Source organism: Prinia subflava, chromosome 1 (assembly GCF_021018805.1).
Source record: "Prinia subflava isolate CZ2003 ecotype Zambia chromosome 1, Cam_Psub_1.2, whole genome shotgun sequence".
In the NCBI taxonomy this organism is placed as follows: Eukaryota; Metazoa; Chordata; class Aves; order Passeriformes; family Cisticolidae; genus Prinia; species Prinia subflava.
Window position 1 is genome coordinate 52,374,455 of NC_086247.1, and position 27,336 is coordinate 52,401,790.

Genomic DNA, 27,336 nt, shown 5'->3' on the forward strand with positions numbered 1-27,336 from the left:
TTTTTTTTCACATTGTACCTGGTCATTTTTCACCAAATTCTAATTCACAGCCAAGCACCAGATGCTGTGATATGATCCTTCCCAGATGTAAAAATCTCCGGAGGTTCCATGCCTACAAAATAAAAGCTACTCAAGAATATCCTATTTCATTTAATACTAGTCTTGGAAATCTTTCGTCTGGTCATTCCAGTATAAAGTGTAACCAGACAGTGCACATGTGCAGTTTCACTAGAAACTGAACAGATATTTACAACCCAGGGAACAGAGAAGGCCAGAACCCCTAGAAAAAACAAACACACAAACTAAAAGTCATTAGTTTGGTGCTTCAGAACAGGAGTCTGAGATTATTCTGTCATTTAATGCTGCTGTCTAGAATTTAATTTTCCCAGTTGACACAAGTTTATTTGAAAGGCACTGCAGCAAGCTCACAGTTATATATCCACATCTATGCTGGCTGACATTATGAGGGAAAGAAAAGACAGACGTGATGACACAGGAATCTTTCCGATCATAGCTTCCTCTGCTTTATACCTGCTACCACTGAGTGCTTGCCAAAAACCTTTTTTGTGTATATATTAGGCAAGACTAGCTATTTTCTCCCAGTACTCCCGTGACAACTCATCTGCTTTTGAAAGCAGAAAACCTCTCTACAATCTTTTCCCCTACTTTGATCTAGGACACAAAATAATAGTAGTTAAGATTTAGTGGGGATTTTCCACCATCTGCAATAGATGATAACCTTTCAAGTGCAATGGAAGAACCAAAGTCAGAAAATTAAGTGTCCATGTCATCAAGGGAATGTGGGAAAAAGAAAAGGAAGGGAAAGCAATTCAGACTTGTGACTTTTATGACTACCTAGAGTCAAACAAATCATGTAAATATTGCTTCTTTTCCCAGTTTGATGCAGAAACTTGTAAAGCTCTGATTCCTGTAAACAGTATGGACTTTCAGAGAATCACAGAATATGGTGTTGGAAGGAACCCATAAGGAACATTTCAATGACTTCTGGGCTCTGTGAAGTTCTGCAAATTGAACTGGCTTTTTACTTTGCTTTCTCTCTCCTGTGTTGATAAATACTTCACTTATTCAGATTGGAATTAAATATTGATGTCCAAGTTTGGAGAATAAATACTTCCCTGGGCTCAGTGACTGATCTTCCATTTCTCAGGGATGTTTCACATTAACAAAACTAAGGCATCAAGGAAGCTGGACATACGAGCAATAATAGAGACTTTAGCATTTTTGACTCAATTACTGAATGTATAATCTGGGTATCTTGCATGATTGTGTGGCCTGTGTCAGCAGCTCTGGTGTGCTCGGCCACCACTCACACCTTCTGCACCAGATCGCTGTGCCAGCCCTGCTGGAGACACCCTCCTGTTTTGACCAACACTGAGTCAGATCATGCCTCAGCAGAACTGCCTGTGGAGGCTTCCTGCAGGCAGGGCACACAGTGCTGCTCAGACTTTGGCCTCTGAGTTGTGCACTGATAAAAAACTGGCCTCCTTTTGAAAACCCTGAGAAACACAGGTCTTGCTCATTCCTGTTCTGGGCTGTGTCCAGTTCTGGGCTCCTCATTACAAGAAAGACAAGAACTACTGGAGCAGGTCCAGCAGCGACCACGAAGACCAGCATGTGTCTTATGAGGAGAGACTGTGGGAGCTGGGCCTGTCTAGTCTGAAAACTGAGAGAGGATCTCATCAATACATATAAATATCTCGAAGGAGGGTGTCAAGAGGATGGTGCCAGGCTCGTGTCTGTGGTGCTTAGTGACAGGACTAGGAGCAATGGCCACAAAATAAAATGAAGGAAGTTTCACCTCAACATGAGGAAGAACTTCACACTGAAGGTGGCAGAGCGCTGGAACAGGCTGCCCGGGGAGGGCGTAGAGCCTCCCTCTCTGGAGACACTCAGAACCCATCTGGACGCGTTCCTGTGCCACCTACTCTAGGTGACCGAGCTCGGCAGGAGGGGTGGAGCAGATGATCTCCAGAGGTCGCTTCCAACCCTAACGATAGGGAGTCTGTGTGATTCCGGTTTTTAAAAACCTTCTGTCGGCCTAGCCCACGACAGGACCGTGCACGGGAGGTGCCCGCCGCCCCGGCAGCGCGGCTCAGCCCAGCGCTCCGCACCCCTGTCCGCACAGGCCGCGCCGGCCGCTCCGCCCGGGCCCGGCCCGCAGCGCTCGGGGCACTCCGGGCACCGCGGCCGCGGCGCAGGCGCGGGGAGCGGGCGGGGCCCGGGCCGCTCCTCCCGCTGCTCCCGGTGCCCGCGATCCCTGCGCCGTGCCGTAGCCGCAGCGCAGGGAGGCGGAGGAGCGCGGCCGAGCCCGGCCCGCCGCGCTGGCGAGATGGCGGCGCAGAAGATTAACGAGGCGCTGGAGCACATCGCGAAAGCGGAGAAATAGTGAGCGGAGGGCAGCGGGGCGGAGGGTGCGGGCGGAGGGGAGCTGGCGAGCGGCTGCCGGCTCGGCCCCCGCGCTGTCCGGGCCGCCCGGCGCTCCTGCCCCGTGGGGGCGGCGTGTGCCCTCCTGGCCTGGCAGGGGGCTGAGGAGACTCCGTGTGCCGGGCGGCGGCACTTCGGCTGAAGGGCAGGGAGGTGGCGGGGCCGCGGGCGCCGGCATGGAGGGAGTGGGGGGCATGGCTGCTCGGCCCCCCTGTGCCTCAGGGGACCCTCCCTACGGGGCTGGGTGCTGTAGAGGGCCGGCTGCCCCGGACAGGGACAGTACAGCGGCCCTGAGACTCAACAGGGGCTCGGTGGGGCGGCGCGGCTCAGAGGCCTGGAGCCTGAGCAATTTCCTTTAGGGCCGTGTGGCCTCTATTGCTCCCACCCTGACGGCAAAGCGAGGGCTGTCACTTCTGCCCTTCTGCTAAAGATAGTGGGAGGGAGACAGGTCACCGATTCAATTAGGTTGGAAAAGGTTTCTGAGATGATCGAATCCAACCTGTGACCCAACATCACTCTGTCAACTAGACAGCAGCACTCAGTGCCACATCCAGTGTTTTTAAACACCTCTGGGGATGGTGACTATCACCTCCCTGTGCACCCATTCCAATATCTAATAAGTCCTTCTGTGAAGAATTTCTTCCAAATGTCCATCCTAAACCTCCCCTAAGGCTATAGACAAGTGGGAGAAAAGAGTTATGGAGACTGTGTTGGATGAAAGGCCTTGACTTTGCTGAGGTGCTGTGTGTTTGTTTCCTGCCCGTGAGAAATGTGTGATTGGTGCTTCTTAGGTGGCTTCAAAGAGCTGTACTTATGTTTATCTTGGAGAGCTTAACATCTGTGATAATCTGTTAGTTTGTATTTTAACAGTGAATATAGCCATTTTGCTTGTAAGTCTGAATTGCACAGAGTACAGTATAGATGTAACAATAATCCAAGTATGCCATAGTTTTAGTAAGAATAGTGACAAGCCCTCTGGAAATCATGGATCAAACGTATAGATTGGCATAGAGGGAAAACTTTAAAATCAAAAAAAACCAGCATATCTTACTCAAGTTACTTGACCAAAAGTGCCCTCCAGCAGAATTAATTTTAAGCTTATCTGGAGAGCACTTGAAATAAAAGACAGTGAAACCTCAAATTGTGTGTAGATTGAGTTTGCTGTGTATTTCAGCTTGACTCATTTGAGACTCTGACTGTGATAAAAATAACAGAATATAAAGGCTTGTGTAAGGGTTACACACAGGGGTCGTCATCCGAGAAAGACAAAAAGACCACCTTAGGATCCATATACAGCTGTTTTGCCAAGTAAAGAATGTATTGCATATGATGTGTTGGCCTACAATAAATATGCAAGTAGACTGTAAAACTATGGTAATATTTTAATTTCTTCTAGCAATTAGGAAGTCAGCATATTGAATTCCAAATTGCCTAATGACTCACCTCATTTTTCAATGTTCGTTTTCCCCTATGTATCTATGCCTGTGTGTGGCACCTTTTACTGTCATGATCTATTTTAGACATATAAATGACATATGAGTCTTTGTGTTGGTAAGTGAATTATTTTATTTGTGTATGCATTGGAGAGTTTTTGATAATTCTCAGAAAAAAAAAAATAATAATAATCCTGAATCCTGTAGAGGAATGCTGGAAACTCTCTGATGTGTGAAAAAGAAATATTGTCAGGTGTTGTGGTATTAGAAATCCAGAGATACCATCTTGGTGTAGGAGGAAGATAGACTTGGGAATACTCTCTGGGAAGAATAGAAGCATATTAGGGTGAGGGTTGTAACTGTGGGAGATAACTGTGCAGTGCTTTATGCAATTCTTAACAGTGCTAACATTTGTTGTTATGGTAGTGATGCCACCGTAGTGTTGGTACAGGTAATTGTTCATTTCCAAGAGTATTCTAAAGTTTGAGCTGTATCTGAAGTGCCCTGATGGTAAAACATAAAATCTTTACTAATTGTTTCTTGTGTTTTAGCCTGAAAACTGGATTCTTAAAGTGGAAACCAGATTATGACAGTGCAGCTACTGAATATGGGAAGGCAGGTATGTGTGGCTGTAAATATGGCCATATATATTTCAAAGTATTCATCAAGCTTAGTCCCTGATAATGTTTTACATATTTTTATTACATTGCTGTGTAAGTAAAATTGTTGTGAAGACTAAATGTAGGATGAAACAACAAAAAAAATCCTCTTGGTAGCACTGTAAAATAAATTTCAAGTTGTACTTGGAGATCTAGAATAGTTTCCAAAACTAATTTTGTTTTCAAGCTCCAGTGTCTATTTTTTATATTGCTATATGTGACAAAAATAAAGCTTTCTTTCCTTCTTTCACTTGTCCACCCCCAAATCCTGTGACTTTATCTACAAAACAACAGACGTTCAAGCTGGTTTTAAAATTTTGCTTTATCATCATCTTATGAAATATGTCCTGTCAAAGACTGTCTCAATAAGGTGAGATGCTGCCAGGTTGTTTGGGTTTTTTTCAGGCACAGTAAGGTCTTGTTCCTCCCTTTTTCCAATGCTAAGTGACACACTGAATATAAGATCCTTACTAGTTGATTTCTTTTTGTTCTTGAGCATTTTCGTCTTTCTCAGAGTAATGATTTGTCATCGTCTTTTGGCTTCTTACTCTAAGCATTCATACTTATTCAGCTAACACTGGATAGAAAAATATGAACTTGGAGGAACAACTGGACTATTTACAAACTGAAATTCATTTTAAATCTTACTTTATATTTTATTAGTTAAATGAGATAGAAACACATATTTGTACCCTGAAATGATTGTGCTGAAGTTATGGGTATGCTTCGTTGGTGGCACATTTCTGACTTTGGCTAACTCCTAATGATTAAAATTATATAAATATGCATTCCTCCATTTCTGTAATTAAAATACAGCATGAGTGACTCTCAAAATCCAGCTTAACACATTGAGAGCTATGTGTGATACTGTGGATGTGTATGGAAGCGGTGTTGATAATAACTGCCTTTAATGGTAACTAAGTAACTAATGAAACAAGGAGAACTGTCTGGGCTTTTTGGGAAGACCTTGGTAAACTGTAACCATGCATTTAAAGAGCCTATTTGCATCTTTAGGTAGCTACACTCTGGAGCAGCAGTGGTAAAAAAGGCAGTGTCAAGTTGTGAATAAAGTCCTTATTTGCTTTCTTGCAGCTGTTGCGTTTAAGAATGCCAAGCAGTTTGACCAGGCACGGGAAGCGTGTTTACGGGAAGCTGAGGCACATGAAAACAATAAAGCGTATCTTTTCATTGATTGAGAGTCTTTCTTTCCAAGCTGACTAGTTACTACTTAGATTGGAGTAATGGCGGTTGGTAGCAGGTTATTTAATATATTTACACATTTTGTCAGTGTAACAGAATTGCTTTTTAAAAGTCTGTGCCTGTGTGCTCTGGGTGGGAAACCTAAAGAGCTGTTGGTGAGAAAGTTAATGTTGTCCCAAATAACAGCTGACAGGTGCCTGATATACCTAGGTACTGCTTCAGAAATTTAACTGGTTTTTAATTAGCTACTAAAGCATAGTACAAACTAAATGAAGCTCTGACATTATTACAGTACTTGTGGTACTATTTAATAAGCAGGATCATATTTGAAGTAAATGAGCTTTTTTCAGCTTTATATGTAGCTATACATTGGTATGTTGCACTTATTCTGTCCTCAGAATTATTTTTTTTTACAACTTGCCTGTAGCTTTAGTAGGTTCGATTTGCCTTTATGGGGTTCCTAGCTTTGAAATTAGTAGTTGTGTAAGATTTTGTACATTAGTATTTTTCCTGCATTATATTTTTGTGACTTTTGTCCTTAACTCCAACAATTTTATCTCCAGTCTCTTTCATGCTGCCAAGTAAGTACAGAAGTGCTAAGTAATCTGAAGCAGATTTTATAACATGGTACAAGCATGAACTATCATTTTGATCTCAGTGTAGTAAGTGATCTGATTCAAGTAATTTTGCTGCTTCAAAATTAGTTCAGTGCAAGTATGAGCAAGGAAAGTCTGAAAACCTGTAATGGCCACCTGAAAAATGATGATTTTGGCATTCTTCAGCACCTTTTGATAGCAAATATTTTTTCTTAGATGAACTTCTCATAATTTTGAAATTCTACACTGTTGAGCTAATTAAGAAATTTTTAATTAAAGGGTACTTCAGAGATGACGACAATCCAAATACTGCCTGGGGATCAGGTTAGAATAGATTTTTACTGGGGAGTGTGGTTGAAGTTTGCGGAAGATAAGAGTTACACATGTGCTCTGTCATTAAATAAAACACTTGAAACATCCTCCAAGTATTAAATATTAACAATGAAAATGTTAGATAGTCAATGCACGTTAACTTTTGCTTCATAACTACAGCTTGTTCTAATACACCATCTCTATCCAAATTGTACATTTTTTTTCTTTACAGAGCTTATGAACAAGCTGGCATGATGCTAAAGGTATTCTCACTTACTAGTTTTTATTTTTAAGTTCTATTTTGTAGTGATGAATATTGTGCACTGGACCATTTTACAAATATATGTAAGCAAATTGCATATTCAAGTGAAATTTTTTTATTGACTCATAGTCCTCACCTTTACCTTCAGTAGATTAGGAAAGCAACATTTGTATTTGGGGGGCAAAAATAGTTTTCCTTCTGTATAAGGAAAGAAAAGTTCCTCATGTCAGAGGGTAACAGATGAGTGGTGCTGCTTTTACTCTAAACTACCACAAGTTCATGACTTACACAAAAGTTTAGTACATAAAAGTTAATTTTATGGAGTTGGTGGTCAACTTTCACTAGCCCTACAAGTTTGTAAATAAAAATTGGAATCTAAATAAATAAGTTACTGCAATTTGCTTTGATTTGTATCCTTGCACATAAGCTCCTTTCCTGACAACAGTATTCCTGTGACTGTTGCCTTGTAGGAGATGCAGAGGCTCCCTGAAGCAGTTCAGCTGATCGAGAAAGCCAGTATGATGTACCTGGAGAATGGGACACCAGACACAGCAGCCATTGCACTGGAACGGGCTGGAAAGTGAGTCTGACTTGTTGGTGGCTAGAATCTGTGCAGGGCATGGGTATGTCTGTGGTTTTCTTTTATGTCTTTTTGATTCTTTCAGGTAAAAAATATTTTCCTTTCTTTTGAAGAGAAAGTATTGATGTTTGTTACAGGTTAATAGAAAATGTGAGTCCAGAGAAGGCTGTGCAGCTCTATCAGCAAGCAGCATCGGTGTTTGAAGTAAGTGGGGGATTTTTGTGGGTGTTTGTGGTTTTTTCCTTTCAGCTATAAAATAAAGAAAAAGCTTAAGATTAGGTTCTAAATTATGTTTCCTTCATTTTACATCAGTGGCTGAGTAATGAAGCTGAACGCTTCTCAAGCTGTCTTGAAGTAGATGACAAAAGTTAGGAGTCAGTTTGCTTTGCCTTTTTCTCAGTTTAGGACTTGACAGAATCTGAATTTTGTAGTTCAAGTGTTCTGCCACTCGCTGGGCAGCGCAGAGGGTAGAGAATGTGTCTGCTGTTGAGTACTGGAATCCAAAATAATTTGAAATCCCTGAAGGCACAGAAGGAAAGATTTTGCTTGGTGCTCCACCCGTTCCACAAGCCAATGATCTGCCTTTTTGCAAGTGGCTTTGGTGGACTTCTCTGTTGTCAGTTATCATGGGTTTCCAGATTAGCAAATTTGCATTTACATTCCTCTGCTGAGCAGATCCATCCAGGAGCTGGCTGTGGAACTTGGGAGCACAAATATGCTTCATGTTTCCCTTGATGTGTGTACTGCTAATCTAATAACTAACAGTTCTTGTGAGTTACAGGTGACACACTTAAAATTAATGTCTAGTGGTCTTGATTCTGTCCAAATGAAATAAGAATGTGTGAATTCTTTTTTTTTCTTCTCTAGAATGAAGAACGTTTACGGCAAGCATTAGAAATGCTGGGGAAGGCATCAAGACTTCTGGTCAGAGGACGCAGGTATAGCTTTATCCCTTTTTGTTCTTTTAGTGTAACTGAATCTTAAAATGTGATTTTGATTGTGGTTTTTTGTTTTGATGTTGTTTGGTTTATGTACTATTAATTCTTATGTGAGACTCGCCTCAAACTAAGATCCAGTTTCTGTGGGATATGCCATGTTTATCCAGGAACTACCTGTTCTGTGTTCTGGGATGGGAGAATGTGAGCTGAAAGACTTTTGTTCTGTGAGAACACTGGTTTTTATTAATTCTTAAACTACTTCAGGATTTTTTTTCCCCCAACATTATAATGTAGAAAGTAATTGAAAGTGTTCTATAGCTGTGGGATACAAAACGAAGAAATTTAGACTGACCTGAGGAAAGAAATTTGCAGCAGTCTTGATTCTGGACTTCTTAAAGGAGAGTGAATCTTAGAGTCTCAGTGAGACAAGTTTAATTGTAAATTACTTACACGAGCCTTGACCTTCAGTTCATCTTAAACTTTCTTCACTGAAACACTTAGTTCCTTTAAGAACCATATTGCTAGTTCGTAGATATCAGACTTACTGATAGCTTACAGTAACTTCAGGAGGTACAGAAATGTGTTAGTGTATGTAACAAAGCATTCATCTTGTACAATATTGAAAACCCAAGGTTTCTCTGAATAAATACCAGAGATGTTCTTAGCATGAACACAAAAGGAATTGCTGACTATGTATTTACCTACTCTGTTAGTAAGATCTGCTGCTGATTTTTAGTTGTGTTGCTGTTTATTCCAGTAGACTTGCCACTGTATTAGTTAAACACTTCGTAATTAGCCTTGGATTCATTGTGTTGTATTCTGGCACTGACATTCCTGGGGTTTTTTTTTTTTTGTTTTTAGATTAGATGAGGCTGCACTGTCTCTTCAAAAGGAAAAAAGTATTTATAAGGAAATTGAAAACTACCCCACTTGCTATAAGGTAAATTCTAAGAGACACCTGATAATAGATTTAATTTTTTTTATTTTTGTTGTCACTGACATCTGACAGATGATGGGTACCTCTTGATTAAGCCATAAGTTTGTTGCTAAAGATGAGAGTTTGCAATAGTGGTGTTTCCCCAAATTTTAGCTGTGCTTTTATAATTTTTGAGGTAAGATAGTATTATCTACAGGAGCTGTCAAAACCAAACCACATGAAAATAAAGATGTTATCAGAAAAACAAATCACAAAAATTGTTACTCGGGAAAACAATCCATTAAAATATTATAGGAGATAGCCTATTTCCATACCAGCTGAGGAGATGGCTCTCTACTTTTTCACTAGATTGTTCTGACTCACTTGTGTCAGTTTCTTAGGATGATTGTGGATTGTAAGGACCTTTCTCATACTAGATATTAGCAGTCTACTATTTTACTCCTATTTTATTGTTAATTGCTAAAGAATCATAAGGCTGACCTTTTTTTGTTGTTGTTGTTTAGAAAACTATTGCTCAAGTCTTAGTTCATCTTCATAGAAATGATTATGTTGCTGCAGAAAGATGTGTGAGGGAAAGCTACAGGTAAGTCTGCTTTGTGTCCTGTAATTTTAAACTGAATGTTTCACTAGTGTAGATCTATCTTACTTGACACTGTTCTTCTATAAATTTTTAACCTGCACTTCTGTTGACTTACATTACAATAGTAATGTGCTCTGGTGTATGGCTATCAGGAATCTTTTCACACATAAGAGATTTAGTTATGATGGCTACAGTGATTCTTCTTAACAAACCTAAAATACAAGTCATAAAGAAGTAGTTATGTGTGACAGGGAAAATAAGATGGAAATGAAAAGTTCTTGCCATGTTACAGGAGAAAATTTTGGATTAGTGTTTAACCCGGCAATTTTTCATTTCAACTTTTATTGGAATTTCAGTTGCAAAATCTCAAAACAACATGTTTTTATTTAAACTGTGTTTTTAGTAAAATGAACATATGTGGAAGTTAAATTGTACTACTTAACCTTTAGAAATAATCTGTCAAGGTCCTGTCTTTAAATATCTTGCTTATGTTTTCCAAATCTCCAGTTTTATATACAGAAACTCAGGACAGAATTTTTTTGTATATAAAGTAGAGAAAGAGTTTATTGACTAATCAGAAAAAAATATTAAAAATCTAACATTACTGTTTTGTCTTGACTATGATTGTAGTCTTATTTGCAGTGTGCAAACTAATATTACTTAAAGTTTCATTTTTCTGGATATGTTCATGTACCTAATGAAATCAACTCTTAATTTCCTTCAGTATACCAGGATTTAATGGAAGTGAAGACTGTGCAGCACTGGAGCAACTTTTAGAAGGGTATGATCAGCAAGATCAGGATCAAGTTTCTGAAGTCTGTAATTCTCCACTCTTCAAATACATGGATAATGATGTAAGTAGGCAGATGCTGTGATCAGGGTTTTTTTTCAGGTTAAGAGAGTGGGTTTTTTTCCTAGTAGAGGAAAAATAAGAAGAGCACAGTCCGTATACTCATTGTGACTGCCTGTCATGCTGCCCTTTGGCCGTGAGCTTCCTGCATTCTTTTGCTTTGCCTGCCAGTGATGGTGCTGCCTGCCTTTCAGATGGTGCAAAGGATTAGGTGAAGGAACAGCTTGTTAAGGATTTGCTGAATTTGTTTAATGAGTTGACCAAAATTCAGTCCTCTTCTGCTTGCTTCCTTAAGGGCAAGAACAGTTTGTAGCTTTTGCTTTTTCTCAGAAATACCATGCAGCAGATAAGTGTGCATAAACATGAACAGAGCATGATGCCTACAGGATGGCATCTTTGAATGTTTTTTTCCATTGCTTATTCTTAGCAAGGTACTCATTCAGGATAGATGTTGAATTTGGAGCAAGTAGTTGTGTCTTTTTCCCCATCATTTTTTTATTTAATTGAATTTGTAAATTGTAGGATGTATAAGATAGGAAAGGTGTGAAGTAATGGAAACATCCATCCCTACCAAACCTTGTAGCAGTATTGGCTAATTTTAATTCATTGAATAGTAAAAATTAAGTCACTAGCCTTGCTGAACAGCACTTGTAAGACTCTTTATATATTCTAAGGCTAGATAATGTATGAAAAGCTACATACTGAAATTATTTATTTTCTACGTAAAGCTTGAACCAGAGGAGCTATGTGGCTGATTTATTCAATAATAAGCAGCATCTATACAGATCTCATATCCCATTCTCAGAGTATTTGAGAGAGAAAAATGAACCAATGTTATGTTTATTCCAAGCTGGAAAAATATACCCTGAGAGCATCATCACTGTGTTGCTGTACTGAATGTTGCCTGCTTGCTTATTGTGAGCATCAGTCAATTTTATGATAGTACAGAAATTAAACTTGCCTTATTATTGTCAGTATGCCAAGCTTGGTCTTACCTTGGTGGTCCCAGGAGGTGGAATCAAGAAGAAATCGCCAAATGCTGCCCAAGACAAAGCCAGAGGACCAGCTGCAGTGGGCTCTCATGCTGATGAGGAAGAGGATGAATATTCTGGTGGACTGTGCTAGCTGCAGACTAGGTTATCATAAATATCTGACTGACCTGTGATGTTGAGCATATCCAAAGGTACCAGATTTACCAGAGCTTCATTGCAATTGTGATATGGGAATCCTAATATTAACTTGGCAGCTTCTGGATGCAGTGCAGGAGAAAAAGCATGACTGTACCCATCATCTCAAAACATCTTTGGACTATCTCTTACCTGGCTGGAGCTTCCTTAGGGCCCTGCTTTCAGCTGATGGGAAAAAAATTGGGAAGAGTTTTACTAAAAGCACAGTTTAAAGGAAACCAAAACCTCAGAAGCACTGGAGGGAGAGTGGTACAAAATTTCAAGTGCTGGATTTCAACAGCTGACACATTTGGTCCCAGTAGGATGTCTGTAGTTGTTTTTGGAGTTAAATGTATGATCATACATCTGGCTATTTATCTCCTGTTTAAAACCATTTAAAGCAGACTGTGCCAGGCAGGATTTTTACTTGTGTAAGCACTAGAGGGAGCATTCCGTTTGTTTTCAATGTGTTTTTACTCCACTGGGGAATATTATTTTAATACCTTATTTTTTACAGCATCCACATGAGTGTGAAAAAGACTAAGTCAGCTAGGTTGAAGTTATCTTGCAGGCTTAAAAATACACATCTGCCTTTCCTCATCAGAAATTTATTGACCTGAAGTACTTGTCCATTACTTGGAAGTAAATGTGTCCATAGTGTTTGTAATGTGCACCTTAGAAAAGGAGGGTGCGAACAACCATTCCTAGCAGTGTTTTTGAAGTGTGCCATAACCAAAAAGGAAACTGAAGTTAGGAGGTAATGTGCACTGAATGTAAACTTCTGAAGACAAATGTTTAACAAAACTTAGGTTTTGTGTTTCAGTGATATGTTTGAGTTGTGAGCATCCTAGGTGTTTATTTGCTAATCAGTATGCTAGTCTGTGAAGACATTTGATTCTATCATGTTTTCAAAGCATTGAACAGATATCTCCTGTAAGTAGCATTTTTCAAATTAGCTTATGATCCAAGATTATCAAATTTTAATGCATCCTATTTCTATTTGATTTCAAGTCATCATGTGTTTTGCAAGCTTCTTTGGTGTCCTAAATTTGTTTCACCATTTTATGCTTAAAAGCTGTCAAGTTGTACTTGTGGCTTGTTTCTTCAGCAGGACCTAAACAAGGTCTGCACTAGGGTGACATCACTTGGAATCCAGCAGGGATTTGTATGTTATGCCCAAAGCTCTGTAAACAAGAGATCAAAAGCACACTCTAAAGGGTTGGGATAGTTTCTGCCATATTAAGGAATTGGATGTCATCAAAGATATCAAGCATATGTCTGACAAAATTGTATCAGGCATAATTGTGATGAAGGTTCAAATTTTAAAGGGCTAATGTTCACTTTCCTTGGGGTGAATAGCACTCAGTAACATTGAGATGGGAGCACAAACTGCAGCACATATTGCTGTCATGTTAGAAAGTCACATTATTCAATTTAATGGGTGTTCAAAACCGAATTTTGTGTCTTTGTCTTGTGTAATAATAACCATGAGTTTTTAAATGATTTAAGATGTACCTGCAGTTCTTCACTATCTGCTGGGTGATTTCCCTTTGTTGATGATGTATATAAAAGTTTGGTGCAATGAAATTTTAGGAAGTGAGTTGCTTTTCTCTGAGAATGCTTGCAGGTATACATGAAAGATGTTTTTGAAGACTTTCCTAGAATTCTAGAACTCTTCTAGAATTTTCGCTGTTGGAGGAACTTCCTTCAGTTTACTGAATTTTAGCTTCTGGATTTGTTAATCAAGTTGAACATAACACTTATTATGGCAAGTCTTTATCACAGGTAGAAAAAAATGCACACATAGGAACTCAGGGAACACCAAGTAATTTTTTTCAAACATTTCCTGCTCCTTCTAGTTCTGAAATCAGTTTTATTGTGTGAACCCGAGGAGTCTGCTTTTTGTGTGTGAACAATTGCATGTATCTGAAATGATGAGGTGCATAAGAAAACTGGGAACTTCGTGTGCTTCTGTGGAAGAATTTTCAGATTTATTTAAACTGTGCTTGTAATACTAACAGGCCCTTAAGAGAAAAATCAAGATTTATGTGTTACATTTTTAAGACATACTTTCCGTATGGCCGAAAAAAAAATAGATGTGCAAAACTGCACTGTCTTCCCCCCCCATCTCTCAAGTCGTTTTTTTGTTCTGTGCCAAGTGTGGAAAATCTGGGACAAAAGTGACTGGTACTAAGCTGCCATTGAATTGACATTTCTGATTCTTAAATGTAGAATCTTAATCTTTAATTGCAATGTTGCTGCAAAGACCAAATCTGCAGAAATGGAAGCATCTGAAAATAAGGTGGTCTATTTTATATAACTTATTCTCCTATTTTACATAGTGAAAGTGTGTTAGGAATGTTAACTGCCTTTTAGTAAATGTTTAACTATAGAAGAAACTGTCTGTATATTATGTGTTAGTGTTTGTTTCTATCTTTCAAAGCAATTTGCACACTTATGTAAATACCATTTAAGTGATCTAAAATGGAAAAATATAACATTTACAGCAAGAGAGTTTCCAAAAGCAGTGTTGACTGTAATAAAAAAATGAAGTTAAATTGTGCATGGAGGCTGAGCAATGGCTGATGCAATGTATATGTAAAATCAGAAGATTTCTAAATTATCTGTAACTTAATACTCAGATGATCAAGTGCAGTGTTAAACCTGTGCTTTACTTGTTCTTTTCCCAGATCTGTGGTGTGATAGAGTACAAAATGTGTTTGCAACAGCTCTACAGATGCTGCCTCTTGAGAAGAGGCTATGTGTTTCACCAACATGAAAAATAAAACTTGAAATTAATGCATGTGTGGTAGCTTTCTCTGTTGGTCAGGTCCTGCTGAGAGCCACCATTTGAAAATGAATGTTAATTGTATTTAATTTGTCACTGGGATAGATTTTCGAAGTGTTTTTTGGCATGAGAATATAAGATTGTCATTATTCAAGTTGGAATTAATGGAGAGTTTTAAAAACAACTTGATTTCACACAACGTAAGGATGTGAATTCCATAACTCTTCAGAGACTTCATAATTGTAGAAAAGTCACCTTTTCTACTATTTTAAACTGAAAATTGCAGGAATATTTGAAGGTTGAAGAATCTGGCACTGAAATTCTACCAGTGTAGCAGGAATTGTTCCTTAGATGGTGCAAATATGCAGCTGTATAAAATTATTAGAACTAAGCTGCTCTCAGGAAAAAAAAAAAACGCCATGTCATCTAGATTTATAATAAGTAATGGACTTTTTTGGATGCAGGAAATGGAAAAAAGAAGCGACCCCAACCTCTACGACTAGTGGTGGTAATAAAATTGGAGGAAGTAGATGTAACTTTAGAGAGCAGAAGGGAACCACTTGGGCTCTGCGGTTGGAGCCTGAGCAGGGCCATGAATCACCGAGTTAATGGTCTGTAGAGGCCGGCGTGCCCAGGAGCCGGGCTCGTCTCTTCCGCTGCCTCGGGACCTGTCGGAGGGGATGCGCCCCAGCGTTGTCTCTCACCACCTTCCGCAAGGCTCTCGGTGTTTGTTCCAGAGCTGCTGCTGCTGCTGCCCTTCCGCCGTGGCTTCCAGAGTAGCCGTCAGGCTGGAACAGGAGCGGGGAGGCAGCTGCAGGGCTGCACGTACGTTTCGAGAACGTGGCTGTTGTGATTCATCTGCTGAGCCCAGTGGGAATAGTGGTGGGGAGCACGGCCCGACTCCGCAGTGCACGCTGCCAGCATCTTCACTGGTGTGCGACCGGCTGGGACTGCGCCCCAGAAACGTTCCAGTCTAGAGTGACAGGAGCGGGCCTCAGCATGCGCACCGCGAAAAGGGACTGCCAGTAGTTGTCATGCTTGTTTTCGGTGTGTGTTTATGTGCCCTTGTTTTGCGTTGTTTCTGAGTTCTGCGTAACACGGCGTGGATCTGTTACCCCAAAAGCATTGTTCCCTCGTGGCGCTAGATGGTGCCGCAGGGCTGGCGCGGGCCTTTCCTGCGCTGCCGGGAGCCTCTGCTCCCTGTCCAGAACAGCTTCTGCCTTTAGGTATGCTCAGCTGGAGCATTGGCTTGGTTAGAAACAATGCCCACATGGGCACCTGCTCTTGCTGCTGCTTCTCGTGGCTTGAAACACCTGCCCCAAGTGGTAGAAGTCAACTTACAATGACAGCTTAAGTTGTGTTTTCACTTCTTTGAATAAGGGCCTGGGAAATAGGGTGATTAAGAGCCAGGTTATGCTTAGTGCGTGGCTGGGCAAATAAAACAGTAGCCAGTGTGCACTATAACCTGTTAAAAGAAATTTTCAACTCCAGGGCTGTCTGATTCTACTACAACTGGCAGTCTTAGTGTACCCACAAAAGGATTTGAAATGCCTCGTGCACAGACATCAACAAGTATAGGGGGCAGGGAAATTAAAAAAATGGAAGGAGTGAGAAAGCTGGTCATCAGGCAATGGTATGTTGATGGATGGAACAGAGAGCTCCTCCTGTAATTTGCTGAAAGGAATCTGCTTAAAAAAAATACGCCACTTCCTGATTCATCCACAGAGGCAGGGAGGGAAGGATGAGGACTGGTATGATTGCTCTCTCCATGCTGGGGAGAGGTTCTGCTGCTGTGTGCCATGCGAGGCAGTCTGAACACAGACACATTACATCCTTTGCCTGTCACTAACTGACTGGAATTCAGGAATGAAAGGTTTATAGCTACAGACAGGGACTTCTTTGTGTGTGTAGCTGACAACTTTCTAGCCAATGCTTGCTGTGTTGCACTGCTCAACTAATGCCCCAGAGTAATTGTGTTGGTAATAATAGAGCAGAGAATTCATGAAGTGTAAAGACCTATGGTACCCCACGTGTTTTATAGATGCCAACTATTTTATTTAATTGGCCACCATCCAGTAATTTTCTGGCTCCTCTTTTGTCTCAATGTATGGTTTTCCAGGCTGAATGACTGGAGGAAGAATGAGGATCCTCTCAGCTGCACTGGAGCCCGGAGCACAGGTTGGGTGTGTAAGGAGTGAGTGGTTAAAGCTGGGTGTACTTGGGGGGTGTAAGGCAGCTGTGTAGCAACACCAAAATATTGTAAAAGCTTTAGTAACAGAGCTGCAGAAAGAGTAGTATGTTTTAAAATTCTCCCTTAAGTAAGACATGATCTGGTAACTTCTGCTACTGCCTGAATGTTTAGCTTCCCAAATGTACCTGATTCTGCACCTCGTGGGAATTCCTGAGAAGTAATTTTCTTTGAAACACCATCAAAGAGTTTTTTTCTCACCAGTTTGAAATACTTGAGACTAATCCTGATGCAAGACATGAGTTTGGTGAAAGGCTATGCTGCTGAGAAACACTGGAAAGTGAAAGACAACACTCTTGTTTTCTGTTGAGTCAGGTTTTTTTTCTCTTTACATCTTAATATTCTCTAATACAAGGACTTTTTCCCTTTGTAGCTCATGCACGTTAGTATGCAATCTGAGATTCAAATAGTTGTTCTTCTGTATTTGTCATCCTGCAGCCATTAGGGAGCAGAAGATTTCTTGTGACTCGGATGGGGACGGGGAAATCAAGAAAGTATGCACATGACTGCACACACTAGTCACTTTTTGGTTCTGCATGTGCTAACACAGAACTACTTGTGGTCTCTTCATGGATAGGCTGTCAAATTGCTTCACATCTATGTGGTGTTGCTGCCTCTTTTTTTTCCCTGGAGGTGCCATGATTGGAAAAGTTCACCTTGGAAGAGGTGCAAATACCTCATGGCCAAACAAAATCTGGTATTAATGAGATGCAAACAAGGTAGTAAGTGCAAGTAGGAGCCTGAGTGCACACACATGCTTTATGCTTATCCCTACTGGCATTTATAACATTTATAACATTTATAACATAATTTTTGTTTTAAAAGATCATGGGGATCTAAATCAGGAACCCTATTTCAGAAGTAGTGTTTCTTCACAAGATTGAAGTGCAGTAATGGGATGACTTGAAATTTAGTGTTATTTGGGTTATGTGTTAATTGCTTCAACACTTTTGAGGAGATTTCTGTTTCCAGGATAAATTTCTATGTATCTGTTTTGCAGGAGACAGATATGGGAAAACACTCCACATCTGTGACCACTTCACTGGACACTGAAATAGTTTGTTAAAAATGTAGGAGAGGGGTAATTCTGAGTAATTTTTTTTCAGGGTATTTCAGGAATAGTGCCTGTTGGATTTTCTCTTTCTGAGTTTGAATTGTGGATAATTCCACTGATGACTATGTGTAGTATTGCATTGCTATTAAAAAAAAATTGGCCACTTTTAAATATAGATACTGCCATTACTAGGACTTTGATCTTTATGAACCAGAATATGGGCGATGTTAATCAATGCATTCACTATGACTGAAGTATAGAAAGAGACTAGGAGGCAATGTGTGATAGAAAGGAGTGAACTCTGAGAGAAGAAACCAAGGAGGATTCCAGCCCAGTGCTGAGTATTTGTGCCCTCTTATGATTTCTTGATCATAGATGAAGGGTGAAGGAACAGCTGGAGACATAATAAATATGTTGCTTGACAGATAACAAAACAGCATGAATCACTCATCTGATAGCTTATGTAAATCATAGAAGTCACCATTTTTGTTACTTGACAGTAGTTTGAGCATAATTCTGATTCAAGGTAGCAGGGGAACGCATTTTTTTATGATGTCTCTTCAATCAGTGTCAAATTTATACTGTTCTGTTCTAATGCAGTTTTTCAGTGGAGTATCCAGATGCACAGCAACTGAATAGAGAGTGTAATAAAGGGAATCCTGTTCGCTGCATTGTTTCCTTTCCTTTTTAGTTGTGTGCATATTGTCTTTGCTGCAGGAGCAGGAGTGTTCCTTTTGAAGGCTTTGCTTTATATCACTTTCAGGGTCGGTTGTTTTGGTTTTTTGGGGTAGTTTTTTGTTTGTTTGTTTTGTTTTGTTTTGTTTTGTTTTAGTTTGGATGGAAGAGAAACCAAACCTTTGCTTTAGGTGGATATTCCAGTAAGTTTTCACCCTTTTCACCACTTTTTGATAGATTCTCAGCATCTTATTAAAATCATTACTTTTTAATTTAAAAGTGCTGAACTTGGTTTTTGTCCATTGAAGAGAAACCGTAATTTCTCATTAGAGTTAATGTACTATCATGGATCTGGAGCAGATGGAAAAACTCATGGTCTTTGTCAGGAACCTAGGGTGTGCTGTGTTAGTGGCAGAAAGGCTGGCCTTTTGTCACTGTTTTCCATTTTATCTTTGACCAAATATAAATAACTTGAGAATATGACACAAAATCATTAGATTTAGGTCATGCCCATGTTGAGAGTTGTGGCAGATAAAATTAAGGCTTGAATTTCAAATGTACAAACTATTTTTCCACCCTGAAGCAGATTTTTAGGGGCTGTCATTTGTCACCAAACTCTTTTTCTTTTAAGTGTGGAATTCATACTTCTTTAAGTTAACTGTGGTGTGGCTCACTAATACAGCACATGCCATATGATACAGAATTATAGCATTTTGAGACAGCTGGGTTAAATGTGAATGAATTGCTTAAAATAGGAATGCTTTTTGTAAGTCTTCTAAGTTTTTTCTGTGTAGTTATTTCTCTTTGGCTCTCTTCCTGATTTTCCTAAACTTCTTTTCTAAGTAGATTTTTAAGACGTTGATGTTCCTGATTTCTATATGAATGGTTGCAAGTATCTGGCAGTGATTTTCTCTTCAGATGAAGATTTAAGTTACTCCTAGACAGCTGTGGGATATTTTTGTTCACCTTGTCAGTCTCTAGATGAGATTTGTCCCTATGGTTCACTTTGTTTAAGGGATGCCACATTACATATCAACCATGTGAGTGTTTCCTTCATGGCTTTCAAAGTGTTCTGGGCTTTTCTTGGATGGATGACTGGCAGCCTGTGGACCTTTGGCAAACTCTGAGAGTCAGGCTGTAATCAAATTGTTTAGGGCAGAAGTCTAGGACAATTCTTGATTATAATCTTGTTTCTGCTGGTTGAACTCTTTAATATAAATATCTCAATGGTATGAAGAAGAGGTTCCATGAAGAGCCTGGAAGCTGCACATCCCATCTGCGCTGAAGTTAAAAGAATGAAAGGGTGAAACTTTTGTAACCAGCAGGAGAGGATGAAACACCGTGATAGTCTGTGCACAGATCCATCCGCACCCACAAATGCATATAAAAAAATCAGTTTCAGGAAAGAAGTAGTAATTAAGGTAAGGAAATGGCTTTTATTTCTTGTTCCTTCAGTGATGCTTTAAAAAAAAATTGTGTATGCTTTTATGGCCAATATTGCAATCACAGAGCTAAAAGTGAATTCTGAGCTCTAGTTTCAGATCTGGATCATCAGTTGAATGTCCCTGGACTTCAGTGTGGGAGATAAGTTGGAGTCCAGTGAACTGCAAGTGCATGTTAAGCAGTAAACTCTCTCTCCTTCTCTCTCCCTCAATCTCTCTCTCCTTCTCTCCTGTTAATGTATTTGCCTACAGACAGAATACAGCAGATCCTCAGCTGTGCAAGGTGCACTGCCTTGAGGCAGCCAACTGTACCCTCGGCCAAAATTCCTGAGTGAAGGATTGCAAACTCTTGGCTTTCCACCCTTTCTCCCAGACAGGCCTCCATGGCAGGCAAGGGCTGCACTGAGAGTCCTGTATGTGTTTACCAGCCACACACTCCCTCTCTTGGGGCAGAGATACTCACTTTCTTCTTCTGTCAGGGTTTCTAAATGCCGGATCGTGCTTGCCAAGGCGCTGAGTGGAAGAGACAAGTGGACAGGGAGATTGAGGCCACGGATGAGCTGGAGGTTGAAACAACATCTCCCATTTGGTCACTAGTTTCCAGGCAAATTGTCTTTGAGCTTCTTGGGGCTGTTTGAGTTATTACTGAAATGCAGCTGAAGGATCCACAACAGAATAGTATGCAGAAACCTCACAGTGCAATGATAGGAAAAATAGTTGTCTCTAAATACTGCTTCAGTATGGATTTAAAATATGAATTTGATGCTGTTTAGACTAATTGCTGGACTGATAAGCCTTCCATCATCGCTTCTTGTTCTGCTACATGCCTTGGTTCAGCTTTTCTCTTCTGTCATGAGAATTTCTTGTCACATATTGTGATCATGGCCCTGTTACACCCAGTGATCCTGTACCAGCTTACTCTCCTTCTGTTTGTTACTTAGAAATTGCCATGTTTCATTCTGTTGGTCTAACAGACTGTTAATTAGACAGTTCCTAAGCAGTAATGCCAGGTAGGAATAAATCTGCCAAATACTAACGTTGCTATAAGTCACCAGTTATAGTGAGTGGATAATCTCAGGTCAACAGCATTTGTATTCTGCCTTTAGAAAAACCAAGGCTGAATGAAGAGTTTTGGAAACATATAAACATACCTGAAGTACTGGCATAGAGAAATATGGAAAAACCTCTGAACATTATGCATTTAAAACTTAACAACACATCTGATACACTGTCTATTACAGTCAGTCCTTAGTTAATTGCTGATATTAAAATATTCATAAGACCTCAAGTCTAACATTTGTTGACTTCTTCCCTTCCCTGCCTCCTCCTCCAAAAAAAAAAAAAAAAAAAAAAAAAAAAAAAAAAAAAAAAAATTGTCTATCTTGTAAGACAATTTCATAAATTACCATGGTGGAGTTAAGTTTTCCAGCTACCTGTGACCTGCTGAGTATTTGTCAGAAAAAACCCCAAAATTCTAAGAGTTTCATGTCTTAATGTGAATGATTCTTCATCCTAAAATTTGGATTGGATTGATTACTCCCCAGTTTAAAATATTTTCCTCCTTCATTCCAAGAGTAATAACATTGACCTAATCCCAAGGAACTCAAAATGCAGATAGCGTTGGGGGGATAACATAATTGGAGAGAAGAGCTGGCAATTCGCCCATGATTTCAAAATGTTACTGATCTCTGATCACCACACTAAATGGAAGCCAGGTTCATTTCATGAGTAACTTACTAACCAAGAATGGAGTTAATTTTAAAGAAGAACATTTGAAGAACGGTTCAGCCGATGCTAGTGTTGATGTTGTGTCTTCAGTGTTAAGAAGAGTCGCAAAAACACTCACACATTGCTGCCTCAAGGTCAGAAGTTTCTGTGACCTTTCAGCCCAAAGCTGCGCAGCACAGAAGGACCAACTTGTACCTCATAACCCACAAAACAGGAAGGATGCTTATCAGCAATAACCTTGCTTCTGCCTTTACGTTTTATCCTGGTTCATTTAGTTTTGTCTTCTGAGACATGCATTTCTAATGTTTTAGCTGCTCTAAACTGGGATTAATGGTTGAGAAGCAGTCCAGCCAGAATGAGGACAGGGCAGCTAGGGCCACAGTCTCCTCCCAACTTTCTCTCTTGAGGTGAGATGTACCATTCAGTTTAATCCATCTACTTCAGGTAAAGCTGGAAATAGTGGAAAAAGAATAACCCACATAAATTAGAAGATAATGCTCAGGTGGTTTCTCTGGATATAAAATATGAAGTTCTGGGACTGACTAATCCTTTTCTTTTGCTCACCCATTTCATTTCACCTCTCTTCAGCCTCTGGAAGGAGATAGAGCAATGAAAGCAAGGCAGAATATTGTGAGAAACTAACCTCCTCGTATGGGGCAGCTGAAGAAGTCAAGCATCTGATAGTAATTGGTTAGTAAATTAAATTTTAACAACCTAGATAGAGGTTGCATGCAGTCCAGTCCTGCTCCCCTAATATAAATCACTCAGATTCTCAAATATGAAACACATGTTTTCTGTCTGACCTTGTCTTTTATGGAGCAGTGAGATTGCAAACGCAGATGCTCAGGTTTGTCTGCTCTCGTGGCCGCCGAGGCGAGGATGGCAGCTTTGCTCTCGGGGCGCGGTGACGCTGACATCGCTCGGCGCGCTGGAGAACAGATACGGCTTCAGGCAGTGAAGCTGAGCTGGACCCTGTTCAAACACTTCCTTCAGGCCTTGCTCACCCAGGGCGGGACTGCGACCCCAGATCACAGGCCCAGCCCCTCTCCCCGTGCTTTCCTGGAGAGAGGGGGATGCCAGCTGCCCCTGGGGCATGGCTGGCAGCAGAAGGCTGGCAGCCACTGCCCTCCCTGCCTGCAGCAAAATGCAGACTTTACCCCTTTAGCTGTTCTGGCTTTACACCAACAGCCATGGAGCACTGTGGCTCACCTGGTCCCTGGGGGCTTTCCCCAAGCTTGTTCCCTGGAGCCACAAGCTCCAACACCCACTTGAGCACTGTCACAAGTGCTCCCACTTTTCCCAGAGGTCTTCAGTGGACCTGTCCAGTCAGGTTTCCCCTTGAGGGCCAAAGTCCTTGTACTTTTATTCCCCAGAAGGAAGCTGGGGCTCACTGCATACCATTTCTTCCCTCTTTCTCATCAGAACGACATGTCCCAGTCTGACACCTAATTTTTAGCACTGCTATTCTGGAGATGAAGGGGAAGCTGCATGTTTAAAGCTTCAGATCTGTTCTGACTACAGTCAGTGGGAATTTTCCTATGTAGGTGCTAAGTATTATTCAGTGTAAGCAAAACTTGGCCTGGTAGTTATTTTTTTCCATTATAAATCAAATCCTCTCTTTAATTTTTTGCTAGAAATCCTTCCTCCTAAAGAGAAATTTGCTGTACCTATAACATTGCCATGAAGTATTCCAGCCATGAGAGCTTGAAAATAATTTTCTTTCTTTCTGGATGTTTCTTAGGGAGTTTGACTTGGTCTAAGGCCTCAGTGATTTATTATGTATTTTGACCCATAGAGTGATATCACTGGTTGTTGGGAGAGCAAATGAATTTGGTCCTGAGGGCAGCTTGGTATTCTGAGGGGTTAAAAAAAGCTTCTGATGACAGCACGTGTTTTAATGCCCATGTATCACTGCTCCCTAGGGCTTAATAGGACAGCTTGAAAAATTAAAGTCCTGCACTTGAACTTCCTTATACCACCAAAATAAAGCAAGCCTTGGCTTCAGGGGAAGCTGGGGTGCGCTTTCCCTCAGATGTGTTACAGCACTAGGAAGGGGCACTGTGGGACTCTCCTTCAAGGAAAGGACAGTAAACCTCCCCATTTTCAGTCATGCTGACCCATTAGTAAGACCTGTGCTGGAGTCTTGGAGAGGAAACAGAGTCAGTGGGGATGAAGTGAATAACTGAGAAATGAAAATGTGCAGAGGCCAAAGGCTGGAGCAGGACCATCATTTCAACTTTTTGTTTTGAGGAGACAAGGTTCATAAATAATCTCTGAGAACTCCTATTGCCTCCTGTCCACACCTGTGAACAGGATGGGACAGAAAGGACACATCAGTGGGATAATCAATCAGTACCAAGGTTCTACCAATGTTGTCATGTGTGATTTGGGTATTTTACAGTGATCTAGTTCTAGCCTGGTCCTGGTGCATCATCTTTTGTAGTTGTCCATGACACCTCATCACATCTCCCCAGAAGGAAGAGCACTGAAGACAAAGGGGATCTGGTCCCATGGACTGGATTGGCTCTAAGAGGTTATAGCACGTTTAACATGCACCTGCAGAGCATCCTCTGTGTTAGTTTCAAATGGAATAGATTTGGACAATGTGCAACAAAATATGTGCAACCACCTCATAACACAAATTAGGGTTTGGTAAGAGAGATCTGCTTGGGAAGCTGCCCTCAGTCCTGCACTGCAGATTTGAGCTACAATGCCTCTTCTGTGGACACACCACTAACAGGAAAACAGACATTTACATTTTACTGCAAGGAGGAATCCCCAGAGAGCCCTGTGATACCTTCCCACTAAGCAACACTTAAGATTTTCTTCTAAAAGTATTTCACAGCCATATAATATCTGGAGAATTGTTTCAAGGTGGGAAGGAATCCTTTAAAGCACTTCAGTTTAGTTGTACAAAAGAATTTAGTAATGTGACCAGCAGTCTGTAGTTCAGCATTGCTTTGGATGTTCACTGATCATCTTAAATCTTAGTTACATTACTGATCTTTAAATCTTGCTGATTACATGAGGCACATGAAGCTGCCTGTGTGCAGACTTCTATCAGCAGCCTAATACTCTTTCAATGCCTGCTTTCTTGTACAGGATCTTCAGCATCTTTTTTTGTGTGTAGTTAAAGCTTTTTTATTATTATTTTTAGAGGCTAGAGTTTTAATTTACAAGCTGATTAAGTCCTTATCAAAGTTAAATGGGCCTTTGGAATAGTCAAGTATATAGTAAAGGTGGAAACTAAGTTTTCAGCTAGTGAAAGTTTTTATTGTAAATGTTTTAGCATAACATCCCTGCACTGAAATGTTGCCTCTTAATACAGCCATTTAATACAGAGAGTATATGCTGATATCATGAAAGTATCTTTAATGTAAGAGACCCTTTCCACTCATTTAGGGATATGGCTCTGCAGTCATTTCTGTTAGATGGCTACAGGCTGTACTTTTGTGTAGGATGCTAAATCAATACACTTTATTCTCCAGATAAACAGGCTTATTTTATTTGAAATGGTGTCTTTATCACTTGTTTTAGGCTTTTAAACCTGAAGATGCTAGTCACTGATGCCTATTATTGTGAAAACTAAAAGCTAAAGCTTCTGTATGAATTGCTGTTTGTTGACAAGTTCCTGCTTTTCAGTATCATTTCAATTTTTGTGTTGTTACTGTCTGGATGTGGTTTCTAGTTCTGCATTAATTGAAAGTAATAACACTTCAGTGATATGTTTAGGATTTGGTGGGGTTTGTTGTTGTTGTTGTTGTTGCTGGTTGGTTGGTTGGTTGGTTTTTTTCCCTCCCTATTTTCCTCTGAGGGAAAAAGTGTTAACAGCAGTCTTGGTTATGATGTGACCAAGAACATGGCAGCACTTTCCAGTGAAATTCCCATTTGCAGTGATGTTTGCAACCAAGTATTCTTTTAGCCTATATTGTGCAGAGCCACCAGGCTGATGAAAACAGGCCTGCAATCCATCAGTTCTGAGCTGTACTGCAGCCTCTCACTATTGCACAGGCTGCCTTCATCACCCTGCTTCAGCTGACTGCTTTTAATCCAAGCATCATATTCTTGTATTCAGCGAGCAAGCCTTTCAGCAGCTGCAGAGCCTCCTGCTAAACCTGGGGCCATCTGGAAAGCTGGCTGGTGTGCTTGCTCGGTCCAAGGCTGCACAGATCTGCTCTGCACCGTGTTTGCTTGTAGAGGTCTCATGGCTCTCTGCAGCTGGATCGTGGTGGGGCTGAACCACGCTGGGGAAGAGGCTGTGATGCCTTCCTTGCATGGCAGAGGTCTGCAGCTGTTTCTGTGCACCAACTGACAGGGAAGAAGGGGAGCAGGTCTGATGGGAGATTTTGGAGCCTTGCCTTAGTTCAGAGTCCTTGTTACTGCTCTGTGGCCACCAGAAGTTGTAGGGCTGGGGACTCCAGGCAGAAACGTCTATACACAGGCTTGTGGAGTGGACCTTGGAGACTGAACTCTTTCATGTGAAGAATGAGTGACCTCCTTGTCTCTGTGGTATCTGCAGCTTTTGGAAAAGGTAGCAGATGTGGGACTCTGTAAGCTTGCAATCTTTCAGTGCGTTACCTGGGTCTTGCTTTGCTGCTTTGGGTAGAACCAGCTGTTGGCTAACTTCTGCTGACACGGGTCACTGGAGCAGGGGGACACTCCCATTTGGGATTCTCCCAATAAAAGGCACCAGCTACCAAGTAAACTCAGCCCATCCACGATATTCTTAAGTATGTCCTAAGCAATCTGCCTTGAGGGAACCTCTGAGTTTGGTTTCTTTTAATCACAAATTACTTAACAGTCTGCTTTTGCTGAAAAAACCCCATAATGTAAACCTGCTAATCTAACGAATCTATACATATTATCTATGCAGTGTATATGGTCATATGTAAAATATACAAATATATGTATTGCATTAGCTGGGACAACAATTACTTAATGCAGCATCACTCCTATATGCCATGAGATGATGCATATGAGTTAGTTTTTTCCAGCTGTGTTACATGGCTGTGAATCTTCTTGTTTCCTGGTGGCTACATACAGTATCTAATGGGGGAGATTGCACAGACTCTGCTGCAAAGGCAACTGTTTGGAGGGGGATTTCACTCCCATATTGTTGCCTTTTTTCTTAATTAAGACTGCTGTTAACACTTCTTAATTCAGAAGTGAGATTTAAATTTAAAGTGACATTTCCCCCACTACCCCTCCAATTTATCTGAGAGCACAAAGCTCCTAGAGCAAATGTCGTGGTTTTCTCCTGTAAGCACCTTGAGGTCCAGCAAACTGCTTATGACCACAGCTGAGCTGGGATCAGCCATCCTGCTGTGGCAGCATCAAATTCCACTAGTCCTCCAGTGCTCTTCTCTCTATGTTGTATAATTATTCATCTACCTAAATTTTTCACTTTTTATTCCAGCCCCTGGGGAATGAGGGAGTTAAATTT

General features: G+C 40.7%; 1 protein-coding gene across 1 annotated transcript; it reads left to right on the forward strand.

Annotated features, from left to right (window-relative positions):
• The first annotated feature begins 2,218 nt into the window (after window positions 1-2,218).
• Window positions 2,219-14,757, forward strand: NAPG (NSF attachment protein gamma). Its single transcript, XM_063396697.1, has 12 exons — window positions 2,219-2,406; window positions 4,430-4,497; window positions 5,630-5,714; window positions 6,301-6,318; window positions 6,878-6,908; window positions 7,378-7,487; window positions 7,625-7,691; window positions 8,355-8,425; window positions 9,287-9,365; window positions 9,866-9,945; window positions 10,667-10,796; window positions 11,768-14,757. The coding sequence occupies exons 1-12, from the start codon at window positions 2,351-2,353 to the stop codon at window positions 11,915-11,917; spliced, it is 945 nt and encodes a 314-aa protein (XP_063252767.1). The 5' UTR covers window positions 2,219-2,350; the 3' UTR covers window positions 11,918-14,757.
• The last annotated feature ends 12,579 nt before the right edge of the window (window positions 14,758-27,336 follow it).

Coding starts and splice junctions, on each gene's coding strand:
- NAPG (XM_063396697.1), top strand. CDS start 2,351: ATGGCGGCGCAGAAGATTAACGAGGCGCTGGAGCACATCGCGAAAGCG. Junction 2,407..4,429: donor ATCGCGAAAGCGGAGAAATA/GTGAGCGGAGGG, acceptor CTTGTGTTTTAG/CCTGAAAACTGGATTCTTAA. Junction 7,692..8,354: donor AAGCAGCATCGGTGTTTGAA/GTAAGTGGGGGA, acceptor TTTCTTCTCTAG/AATGAAGAACGTTTACGGCA.